Below are 12,130 nucleotides of genomic sequence, written 5' to 3' on the forward strand. Positions count from 1 at the left end.
ATCCACTTTTTTTTTAACACATGCCGTTAAAATTTGGTTGCTATCAATCGGTAATCATATGCCGGTGTACAATGTGTTTATGTTAAGTGGAGTTAAATTGTATCCAAATTATGAACAATCAATATCACTTTATTGAACGGGCACTTGCGAAAAACCATATCAGATATTGACGGAAAATCAGATGTAGTGACAAAGACTCAAGGTGCTTCACATAAAATTGGCTAAAATTACAATTGAAAAACATTCAGCAATTTGTTTTTCATTTTTGAAATATTTTATGTCATTTTCGAAAAGGCTCTTAAAGGTTCTTTGCATTCCATTTCATATTCATGAACTTTAATATATATCCATGATAACGATGTCATCAATTGATGACCAACCGATTCAACTGAAATCATTAGACAATAATAAATGATTGACAAATGAAATCTTATCGATAATTCAGTTGCGATGAATCAAATACTATATCTGTCATGCTATACCGATTATACATGATGAAATTGCTAAAGATAAGAATTCGAAGTGTATTGTTATTTAGACCATACTTAAATATTAACGGAGGCAAAAAAAGTACTAATTCTGACGCACGTATCGTTTTTAATTGTGAATTTTTATGAAACGCATTCACCTGACACGTATCTACCGTTTGACATTAGAAATATTTCCACTATCGATTTCATTTTATTTGTGCAATAGATTCAAATGTGAGTGTTAAAAAATCGATTTTTATTTTCTCTTTATTCTGCTTGATATTTGTTTGGTTTGTGTTTATTTTATTGTTTTTTCTTAAAAAAGCGATAATTGCCATTTTAAAAACCTCTGAATATTAAATCTGTTGCACTTGTTAAGTTTCTCATGTTAGAGATATTAATACAATGGTAAATGTTGAATAAATAAATTGAATTTCATTTAGATATTTAATAAATGAAATATTTTGTGGTTTTATCGATCCAATTTTACCTGTGAAAAGAAATTAAATCATAACGGTTGATTATTAAAAATGATTGATTTCAATTTTTTTTATTAATATTCAGGCAATTGCAAAAAGTTGTATAATATACAATATTAATATACTTCGATAGAAAGTATTTCTTCTACATTGATGGATATTCTGTCTTTTTTCTTCAATCTTTATTTTATTTGAAAAACTTATTTATTCGTTTTTATATGAAATGCACAGCGGATACGGTAACTTGCTAAAACGTTGAACAACAAAAGTACCGAGAGAGGGAGTGTTGGCTGGCAAAACAAGATAGTGTCGGGAAAACGAGATTTCGAATCAATTTAAATTTTAAACGGGGTGTGAATTGTGAAGAGAATGAGTACGACATCAAATACAAAATTAATATTGACCGGCGCCGCATTGCTCATCGCGATTGTTAGTTGTAGCTTGGCAGTTGCAAGGTAAAAAATCTAAATTGTATGTTATATAAAACCACGCAAACAATACCTGCGTAATTTATTCTCACTGCAATACACAGTGTGCAGTACAAATAATTGATGCATGCTGTTTTTATCAATCAGACACAACGTCAAATTATTTTGTGCTATTTCACATGTGGATTTCTGTTGAGAATCGATCAAATTTAAATTGAAATAAAAAAAAATGTATCAATCCATTATACCATTGTGTTCAAAGGATCAATTGTTTTTTCTTCATGTTGTTCATTTATTCGAGAGCTTTTGAGTATCTTCTTATTGCATAATTTAGATCACATGAAATGACCTACCGTAAATACCTGCTGACAATCCCAATGGTTTTGAATGATAAACATAGCAAAATGAACAACAGAAATTTGAGCGATTGCTAAAATGCCATAAATTTTTTTCTCTTTAATTGTCCGCCACTCACAATACTTGAATATTTTATCATTTTTCTAACAAAACAGAGCAATTACAAATGATGAAATATCACCAGAAATAGATAAAGGAGAACCGACATCGGCAAAAATTGTAGCAAACATACGAAAAGTGATGCAAGATGTAAATCATGTAAACACTGTGCTTAATGCATATATAATACCATCAGTAGATGCACATCAAGTAAGTGGATTAATTCCAAAACAAAAACCAAATCGATCTAAAAAACATTTTCCAATTCAATTTAAATACAATAACAACAAATGGTAGAATGAAAATGTAGCCGATCACGATAAACGTGTTCAATATGTATCAGGATTTACGGGAATTGCCACAATTGTGATAACTGAGAATAAAGCCGTACTTTGGACGGACAGTCGATATATCCAGCTGGCCAAGAAGCAACTTGATAAAGAAACATGGACAGTAATGGAAGTGGGAAATCAAGACATACAAACAATTGCCGAGTGGCTTTCAAAAGAATTGCCACAAAGTTCACGCGTCGGAATCGATTCATTTTTAATTGAAGCAAAAGCATTTCATTCACTTCATGATTATCTTTCAGCCAACGGTGATCATTCGCTGCTGGTGGAAAAAAATCTCGTCGATGTTGTATGGGATGGTCAACCCGATTATAAAAAACCAGCACTTGAACCAATTGACCCAAATTCTTCGGGTAATATTTTTGTGTTGCATCCCATTTTTTTCTTCGGAATATTAATATGTCACAAAATCACAACAAATGATGTTTATGTGCTTGTGTATTTGATAAAGCAATTCTTTGTTCATCGTAGGCGAAATAATAAAAACAAAATTGGAACGTGTTCGAACGAAAATAGAAGCAAAAAAAGCGGAAATGTTGATTGTAACTAATTTGGAGGACATAGCTTGTAAGCGCTTATTCAAAATGAAATCAATCAATTCAAAGTTGTTTTCAATTCGATTCCATTTCTTTTTTTTCCTCTTGGAAACATATTGTAAAGGGTTTCTCAATCTGAGAGGTGGCGATATCGACTATTCAGCTGTATTCTTTTCATATCTAATTATTTTTAACGACATTAAAATTAAACCGCAATTGTTTTTATTGGACAAAGAACGTGCCAAAGCTCATAAAATAGACAACCACTTTAACACCGAACATGTAGACATTGCAATTGAAGAATATGCATCTAATGAAATAATAGTGGGAATTAGCAAAGCTGTGAGTAGTTTTTTTTAGTAAATTACCTATGATACGTGCGTAATTTTGAAAATCGTTTAATATATATGGTGTGTTTGTAAAAGCTTCGTAACATAAACGAGAGAGGTAAAGTAATTTTGTCATCGCCAAGTAAAGCGATTCATTCGACTATTCAAGAATCACGAAGAATCGAAGCCGAAAGTCCAATAAGGTCAATGCGAATAATTAAAAATGAAAAAGAAATAAAAGGGATGCGCGAGGCACACGAACGAGATGGTGTGGCAATTGTTAGGTATTTACATGAGTTGGACAAAGGAATCGATGATCAATTTATTACGGAAACAGAGGGTACAAAACTACTCGACAAATTTAAAAGGTACACAGAACCAATAAGAGATTTTCATCTCAGTAGTCATATTTTTTCAGTAACAAGTTTTTTTTAATGTGATCGCATTTGAAAGAAAAAAATATGCATTAACGCATAAATAAATTGTGTCATAGTCATGAAATGTACCGCAAATTGAGTTATCCACCTATAAGCGCTGTTGGCGCTCATGCTGCAATAGCAAAAGCCGCTATAAGAGACCAGTACGATAGTCAAATTACACGGCAAGAAATTTACTTAATTGACTCGGGAACTCATTATAAAGGTAAATAAAATTTACATGGTCTGAATTAGTTTTTATCATGGTTCATTACATTCCATTTATATATGATTAGATGGAACGACTGAAATGGCGCGCACAGTACATTTTGGCAGACCAACACCTGATGAGAAAAATGCATTTACACGCGTTTTGAAAGGTTTTATATCAGTGGCAACAGCTGTATTTCCGCCAAATGCACCGGTATGTCCTTATACTATAGGCACGAACTGACAAAAGCAACGAAAAATGTGAATATCAGCGCTATGTACCTTATGGTGAAGAAATGTGTAAACAATCAAAGCGCTATTTGTGAAACTAACACAATTTGATGTTTACAACCACCAACGCTTACACATATTGTCACCGGAGTACATGCCGCCAATAGTCATGTTCAGTTAGTTCATCCCTATGCCTTATACTGTATAAGTTATACAAACAATAATATAGACGCGACAATATTTCTTTTAAATTAACATTATATTTCATCTAAAGTTTTCATTCTTTGATGCGATGGCAAGACGTTCATTATGGGAAATTGGAAAGGACTATGATCATGCGACAGGTGACCTACAAAGCAAAACTTTGTGTTTATTTTTTTAATCAAGTTTAAACGCTTCTTTCTGGTCTGTTAGGTCATGGTGTCGGAACATATTTAAATGTTTTTGAAAATCCGCCGTTGTTAACCAGTAAAAATGAGCCACCAGGTATGTGCGAAAACATGTTTACAACTAACGAGCCCGGTTATTACGAGGCTGAAAAATTCGGCATTCGAATCGGCAATGTACTGCAAGTCGTTAAAGTACCAAATTCATCGGAGTATTTCAACAAAAATGGAGCGTATATGTTTGAAGATTTTACAATGGTTCCGATTCAAACAAAAATGATAAATGTAGATTTGCTTAGCGAATCAGAGGTAATTTCTGCGTTTCTTTCATTTTACCTATATAGTATGTGCTCGCATTTTCAGGACGGACATTTTTGATTTCATTTAACTTCTGTTCATTTTGCTTTTTAACTTCATCAATTGTGCATATTTCAATTAATTTATTTATTTATTTTGATGAGATTTTAACAGAAAGAACGCATGTTTTTGCACATACTTTTTTCACTTTTTTTATTCAATTTACTCTGCTGGACCCAACTTTACCAAATCTCTGTTCTCTGGTAGATTTGTCAAGAATAAAGAAAAAGTTTTACTGCTATATGAACACAATCCATACACAGAAACAAGTATTCGAGTACGCTTACTCGCACTTGCGGTATTAGTAGAGGTTTTACCACTCAAAATGAGTTACGCACTCTATTTAACTCTATTTTTGGTGTTAGTTTCATCAAAGTAAACGCATCACAGTGAAAAAAGAGATACATGTGTAGTACATATGTACGTTGTCGCATGCGTTCAATGAGTTATGTTTCGTTGCGTGCATATGAGTCTGTGTATACGCCAACGAATATGATTGCTAAGTGTATCATCACATACGTTCGATGAAACTAACATCAAAAATAGAGTAAAATAGAGTGCGTAACTCATTTTGAGGGGTAAAGTCTCTACTAACACCGCAAGTGCGAGTAAGCGTACTCGAATACTTGTTTCTGTGTAGCTGTCCAAACTGAGAATATTTTATATTAAGTGAAATTGGGACATGTTAAAACTTTGCAGTTCTACTTTTTTTTTTCAATTAACACTGTAGTAGCCTAGTTGATAGATTAATGATTTACGTCTGAATAGGTTATCATATTTTGCATCGCATGTCATATTGACTAGGGGCAAATTGCACTTTCAAAAATTACAATTATGAACATTTATCGGTGATTGTGCGCCATTTTGTATTTTATTTACATATTTTTTGAATAAAAATTCATTTTCTTTGCAAAAGAAAAATTAGAATTTAAAATATTCGAAAATATTATTTTATTAATAAAACACAAAAAATCTAGAAAAAAATAATTTAGAAAAATATTCGTGAAATATTATCAAAAATGGTCAAAAATTGTAAAAAGTGGTACGAAACCGCCGATAAATGTTCATAATTGTCATTTTTGAAAGTGCGATTTGCCCCTAGCATATTGATATGGCAACATTTTGTTTACAATAAACAAGAATCAAAAATTGAAATACATTAAATTAAATCGCAACACATGTCCAGCTGAAAAGTGTGAACTAATTTTGTCACCACCAAAATGTTTCCATTTCTATAATTATTTCATAGGTCGAATGGTTGAACAAATATCATAAGCGAGTATTCGAAAATATCCAAAAACATTTGAGTGACGACTCGAATATTATTGCATGGTTAGAAAAGGAAACTAAACCGATATCAAAGAAAAAGGAGGATTGCAATGAAATTACAACACCTGAAAGTCAAGTGACAACCATAACTCCAACCGAACAATGATGATGCCATTACATATCATATCCAATTCATGAACGACACATACATCCAAATCATCTACAATAATTAACTAGGGGACGGACACCATTATAAATATTAGACTAGTTGTGAAATTTTACCGCATATTTTGTACAATATTTTTTCAATATCTATTTTGTACGATTTTACTGCCCAAATCGTACTTTCCGCTTTGTAAGTTCTACTGCCTATTTTGTATTTAACCGAACTGTATGACGTTTCGTTTCTGTGTTCGTTGAAAAAAATCTCAACCAAAGTTTGGACATACACGTAAACGGTGCGACAATGGTTTAAGTACCACCCTGCATTCAACAAAATTTTGATTATAAACACATTGTTAAAGCTGTGACCCATTAATCGGCAATAAAAAAAAACATTTAAATAATGCAAATAGTTGAAATTGGTTTTGTTGAATAGGTATATTAATTAAAATTTGGTTATATTTTGTTAAATAACCGATTTGAGCTTAGTTAAAGTGTTAGCCGAAAAGTTTTCACGTAGATAATAAAGTAGTGAAAGACATATAGAGTCATCCGATTATACTGAATGAGTTAAATTGAGCTTAAAATCCATAACAAAAAGCTGTGGTTTCCACATTTGGCTATTGTTATCGTTCAGTTGAGCACTATAATCCATATTTTAGGTTCATCTGACCTACGTTTGGCTACAAAAGAACAATGCCAGGATACGGTGCAAAGCAATGCTATGACGTAAAAGTTAGCGTCATTGCACGCTTCAGATGAAATAGAAATTCACAATGAAGGTATCAAGTCTATTTCTTAAATGAATATGGAATGGAAAAGGAAATGACATAGGTAAAAAAAATCAAACACGTGAATTGCTGCTGGTGAATCAAGCATTTTCAAACGGAGTAGCCTTCGCATAACAATAGAACGATCGAGACCATGCGAAAAGAAAAGGCAAAAGAAAATCTTCCATTCTTCTTCCTGTCTGGTACTTTCGATTCCAAATAAACCTTAAAAATAACAAATAAAGTGCAAAAGAAAAAATGAATCCAAATAGAATAAAAAATGAAGTGGTATTGCGATTGCACAATAATACACCACCGTTCAATATGGAAATTGCAAATTCCCCGACAAATACACTGATATTGGTGATTTTATGCTGTTGATGTGCGTTCCACACAGTTCAATTTATACTATGTGTGGGTAGGTCTGCTGGCTCGTTTTATGATTCGGCTCATACTACTGCTGCAGCAGTACGAACCAACCAACCGAACGCAACGGTTCGAATTGTGTGCGAGACTTTGTATACACCGAGCACATCTGTCTACAAGCAGTTCTACCATGACAACTTACATTGTACGATAAGTATTTTTCGGGTGTAAGAAGCAAAAACAACATATTCGTGGATGAAACAACAACAACAAAAAAAAAATATTGTGTTCTTTCGACAAAATTACAATTAGTTGTTACAAATAATATAAATAATAAATAAAAAGAGTATACACCAGTTTCGACAAGGAGAAAAGGAAAGCAGCAATTCGAATTGCGCTACGGTTAAATGTGATGCGCTATTTTTATTGATTTTTCCAATTTCCTACGTAAATTGTGAACTGAATACAGTGTGTGAGAGGGGAAGAGTGCTGTGTACGGCGGTGTCGTATGAAGACGACGAAGATAGAGAAAGAGTGCGCACGATGTTTGAGTGAAAACGAGTGCATATACTTATATTTCAAGATCTCTCTCTTCTCATTCATATATTAATTCCATATGGTTTAAATAAATAATAATAAATACACAAAAGATTGAAATGTTCAACACGCACGGCCTCATTGCTGTCCTAATTCTAGCTTTAATTAATGCAAAGACAGCCGTTACTAAAAATGACAATTACCCAGGTAAACTTTATATCAAACGTTCTATTTTTGTTATCATATTGACACTTGAATTCTATGAGAATTATTGTTGTTGTTTTTATGTTATCTACTGTTGTTTCAAATTGAGTGGCATGATGTGGGCACCGAACCATACTAACTTGATGAGAACAAAAAGCGATTTGTTTTTTTTTTTTCGGAAGTATCGTATACGAAATTGACACAAAACTACCATATGCTTATCAAAATATTGCCATTTATTTGCTTAATAGCTGTTTCATTTTAAGTTTTCGCTTTTTTTTAGGAGCCCTTAAGAGAAATGTTAAACACATTTATGGAAGGTACCATTCAAATAATTAAATTTATTTTATTTTTCGAATAAGGTCTTCGTAAACCGCCTTCAATATCGTCCGGTTCACCATATGATAATGTTTTGTTGTTGAAAAACAGAAATGAGCATGCACGACGACGTTTTCAACAGCGTCAACAACAACAACAACATTACTCATTTCCAAACGATGAACCATTGACCGATGAAGTGTCTGGTCCAGGATTCACATACAAATTACCAATACAATATCAACCATATACAAGCGATGATGATGAAATTCCATTTGCCGTTGGGCCGAATCATCCAAAATTTTACGAAAAAATTGGCAACACATTTGATTCAAACAGCAAATCAGAGCCAATATTTACGTATAAAAATAGATTGGCCGCTGAAAGTGATCCCATTTACTTGACCAGTGACGGATATACATCGATCAAAGTGAAAGCACCAATGAATATCAATCCAAAAATTATACCAAGCGTTGATTATTCCGATGATGTTGACACCGAAAATAATTCTAATGATATATCAAAATCAAAAGATGTTTTCATGCTTGACGACTTACGAAAAGCGCAACGGAAGGGACAAGGTAAAGCCATCGCCAATGAATTGCAGCCCCCAAATGATGTTGCCAAAAAGCCAGTCGATTTGAATTCAGCATGGGTTATTGCCATTATTGCTGGTGTTAGTGCTGCATTTACAGTTGGTTTACTTGGCATTGGCATAGGATGGTATACGTAAGTTTCCGCATCGCTTTTTGACCATATGTAAACAATAACACTATAAACATTCTTTCATTTAAAAAAAAAATAGTTTGCAGAAGAAAGCAAAAGCCGCCGCAGATGTTGATTATCCAGCTTATGGAATCACTGGTAAATAAATTTTAGCCACTGTATGTTTAGTGCATTTCCAATTTATTCTAATTTAATTGAATAGGTCCGAATAAAGATGTGTCACCATCGTCTGGTGATCGGCGATTGGCACAAAGTGCACAAATGTATCATTATCAACATCAAAAGAATCAAATAATCGCAATGGAGAATCAAAATAGCGGTGAACAAAATGGTTCATTGTCTGATATTGAAACTGATGACGAAAATGAAGAAGGCGATTACACAGTTTATGAATGCCCTGGACTAGCACCAGTATGTATATATTCAGCGAAAGCAATTCTGTTTCTGAAGTATCATTTCAATTGTTAATGAATCAATGGATTAATCATATTTCGTTTCGTTGTTATTTAGACCGGTGATATGGAAGTGAAAAATCCACTATTTTTGGATGATCCAACTCCAGTTAAGAAGAGCACAGCGACAAAACCGCAACCATTACCACAACAATCACAACAACAGCAACAAAAACAACAAACTAAACCCCAACAATCAAATGATAATCCAACAACTTCAGATCCAGCCATTAAAAAATAGCTTTTCTAAGCCTAATTTATACAGGCCCAAAATATTTATTTTCAAACAGCAAAAAATACAAAACAAAAAATAACTATATATTTATTATATTGTATATTATGAATTTGTCTCTAAACACTAATGGACATTATAAAAACAACCAAATAGATCTTTTGAATAAAAGGTATTTATTTGAAAATATTTAGTGTGATATGTGTGACGCATATATGCTAACATCTTTTTTTTTAAGTTTAATCATCGTTCTTCTTGCGGGTATTTATCCAATCATTACGAAAACCATAAAATCAAATTCAGGTGAAAGACTGTTAAAATGATTTTGTATCACGTTCGCATCAAACCAATGACAAATAAAAACTAAAACGAAATACTGGACAAGAATCAACGACCCAAAGGTGAATGTTTGAACATTGCATGCGCAAACTGGATTCAGATTTTATGATTTATCAATTGATCGTAAATACATAAATATCCTGGTAAATTCACCTGGTAATAAGTATTTTCTTTTTCCTAATAAAAAATATGATGTATCACATGACAAACAAAAATAATAATAAAAAATAAAACAAAATAAATGTCAACTTATATGAAGTAACAAATAAATTTGTATATGCATGTTATAACTTCAATTAATTAGATAAATATATTTAATACCAACAATCAAGGTTGTTTTTAATACTGCACCTTCCCCGAAATTACGGTTATTTTTATTTTCTCGCAGTTTTTGAAGAGTGGCGTTGCCGAGGATCGATTTAAAAAAGCGGACGAAAATTTCAGAACAGGGCAGACTGATTGTTATGCGTAGCGCTTGACCTTATAATTATATATATGCAACTACCGCTTGATAGAAGAACAACAAAACCAACTCTTTGACTTTACATTTAACATTCATTGAATCTATTTTATTTTATATAAAGAAATATAATTTCCATTTGTTTTTTTTTTTTTAATTTTCAACTTTTGATTCTCCACTTTCAGTCGATGTATCTAGAGATTTTGCTCGTCGTGCTATTTTCGAAATACTGTTGGCACGAATGAAGCCTGAATGTATTTTTTTTTCCAGCTTCGTTTATTTTTGCCTAAGGGGAGAATCACAAAAGAAAATAATCGAATTTAAAATAATCAAATAATCATTTGTGTATACCAAATGCCCTATACTGCCGGAGATGAGCACTTTGTCGCTTTTTGACAAAAGCTTTTCAATATATTTACGTAGATCAGCATCATAGGCGACTACATGATGGAAAGTGGTCTGTTCAACAGGTTCACCTTCTTTGTTTCTAAGGAGAAAAAGGGAGTTGAATCAGTATCGATAAGATGTTGTGTTTTTAATAACGCTTACATCGTTGAAAAATGTGTTGCGGCATCAAATGAGCAATCCTTCTCTTTTACAGAGATAGTTCTAGCGACGTTGGCAACGATTTTGACGTTATTTTCATTCACTTCACCACCACCAACATCTTCTATGACAGACACATTATTGGCAATCACAACCGTTGAGGTAATGGTCTTTTTATCTTTATTCGATAGCGCGGCTTCGTAAGAACGCAATTTACCATTAACGTAAATACGTTGACAAGCTGTAAAATTTGATAACGAATATTATGAGTTGAGGTGAGATCAACCGGCTAAGCCTATGAAGAGACAAAATGCGAATTCCCCTCATCTGTGCCATCTTGTATTCCATAGTTGAACTCCCATTAGTTACAATGAATTGAATCGAAAAAGAGAAAAAAAACAACAACAGTAACATGGCTACATAGATCTGTTGACCAGTGAGATACGTATAACAATGGAATGAAAGAATGAAGAAAGCGTATATGTGTATGTATGCATCAGCACGCATAGATGTACAGCTCTGTATGTGGCCGTGCTATTGTTGTTGTTTTTTCTCTTTTTCATTTCAATGCTACAGAATTAAATTCAGTTTTTCGATCTAATTCGAACTGATGTGAGGTGGCGCTGATCAGCTGCGTTCGCATAAAAAAGTTTCCAATCTCATATACGCCAACCCCGCTTGGGTGGAATAAAAAAATAACAGAGAAAATGAGTTTGCCCATTTGAAATTAAAATTCGTCTGGTGAAAAGTTTTATTAATAGAAATCTCACTATCTATCTTCTGAATCGTATGTTTTTACGGTAAGTTGCTTAATTCCGGATTTAAGTTTGTAGGAATCGAAAATTAAAGTTCCCATAATTTTAACTTCGTTAACATCTAGATGAAAGAAAATATGTTATTCTCGTTTATTTTTTGAACGTATCCTTTTTTTAAAAAATTACCTGCGCGATAGACTCTTTTTGTTGCTTTGGTGCAAAATCCCGAAGTAAATGAGGAAAAATTGAATACATTTTTTACTGGAATCCGGATTGATCGCAACATTTTAAAGATTTTTCGAGGTTATTTACGCTCAATTCTTTTTGAAAGACAATGTGAATTGTT

General features: G+C 32.8%; 2 protein-coding genes and 1 long non-coding RNA gene across 5 annotated transcripts; 2 read left to right on the forward strand and 1 right to left on the reverse strand.

Annotated features, from left to right (window-relative positions):
- Positions 1–574: 574 nt before the first annotated feature.
- On the forward strand, positions 575–6,491 carry LOC116338562 (xaa-Pro aminopeptidase ApepP-like). Of its 3 annotated transcripts, none has more exons than XM_031763912.1 (12): positions 575–704; positions 1,181–1,404; positions 1,890–2,043; positions 2,131–2,536; positions 2,655–2,750; positions 2,844–3,061; positions 3,145–3,416; positions 3,542–3,690; positions 3,761–3,888; positions 4,180–4,249; positions 4,320–4,600; positions 5,898–6,491. In XM_031763912.1, exons 2-12 carry the CDS (start codon positions 1,319–1,321, stop codon positions 6,081–6,083), a joined length of 2,046 nt encoding a protein of 681 aa, XP_031619772.1. In that variant the 5' UTR covers positions 575–704; positions 1,181–1,318; the 3' UTR covers positions 6,084–6,491. The 3 variants fall into 3 exon arrangements, with proteins under 3 accessions (XP_031619772.1, XP_031619774.1, XP_031619773.1); XM_031763914.1 differs by having other exon boundaries at positions 704–760; XM_031763913.1 differs by lacking the exon at positions 575–704 and adding an exon at positions 764–878.
- Positions 6,492–7,296: 805 nt separating this feature from the next.
- LOC116338821 lies at positions 7,297–9,900 on the forward strand. Its single transcript, XM_031764318.1, has 5 exons — positions 7,297–7,959; positions 8,319–9,003; positions 9,080–9,138; positions 9,203–9,411; positions 9,511–9,900. Exons 1-5 carry the CDS (start codon positions 7,872–7,874, stop codon positions 9,691–9,693), a joined length of 1,224 nt encoding a protein of 407 aa, XP_031620178.1. The 5' UTR covers positions 7,297–7,871; the 3' UTR covers positions 9,694–9,900.
- Positions 9,901–10,409: 509 nt separating this feature from the next.
- Positions 10,410–11,351, reverse strand: LOC116338610. The gene is made up of 3 exons (XR_004200909.1): positions 11,033–11,351; positions 10,835–10,970; positions 10,410–10,769 (listed from the first exon to the last, which is right to left on the reverse strand). It is a non-coding gene; the product is annotated as an uncharacterized LOC116338610 (long non-coding RNA).
- Positions 11,352–12,130: the final 779 nt, after the last annotated feature.

Source organism: Contarinia nasturtii, unplaced genomic scaffold (assembly GCF_009176525.2).
Source record: "Contarinia nasturtii isolate CC-2019 unplaced genomic scaffold, AAFC_CNas_1.1 Cnas_scaffold_414, whole genome shotgun sequence".
NCBI classification, from domain to species: Eukaryota; Metazoa; Arthropoda; class Insecta; order Diptera; family Cecidomyiidae; genus Contarinia; species Contarinia nasturtii.

What these genes read in the sequence shown, in the direction of transcription:
- LOC116338562 (XM_031763912.1), top strand. Translation starts at nt 1,319, where the DNA reads ATGAGTACGACATCAAATACAAAATTAATATTGACCGGCGCCGCATTG. An exon ending in TGTAGCTTGGCAGTTGCAAG is followed by an intron (nt 1,405 to 1,889) that starts GTAAAAAATCTA and finishes CTAACAAAACAG; the next exon opens with AGCAATTACAAATGATGAAA. An exon ending in AATTGACCCAAATTCTTCGG is followed by an intron (nt 2,537 to 2,654) that starts GTAATATTTTTG and finishes TGTTCATCGTAG; the next exon opens with GCGAAATAATAAAAACAAAA.
- LOC116338821 (XM_031764318.1), top strand. Translation starts at nt 7,872, where the DNA reads ATGTTCAACACGCACGGCCTCATTGCTGTCCTAATTCTAGCTTTAATT. An exon ending in TAAAAATGACAATTACCCAG is followed by an intron (nt 7,960 to 8,318) that starts GTAAACTTTATA and finishes TTTTCGAATAAG; the next exon opens with GTCTTCGTAAACCGCCTTCA. An exon ending in AATGCCCTGGACTAGCACCA is followed by an intron (nt 9,412 to 9,510) that starts GTATGTATATAT and finishes GTTGTTATTTAG; the next exon opens with ACCGGTGATATGGAAGTGAA.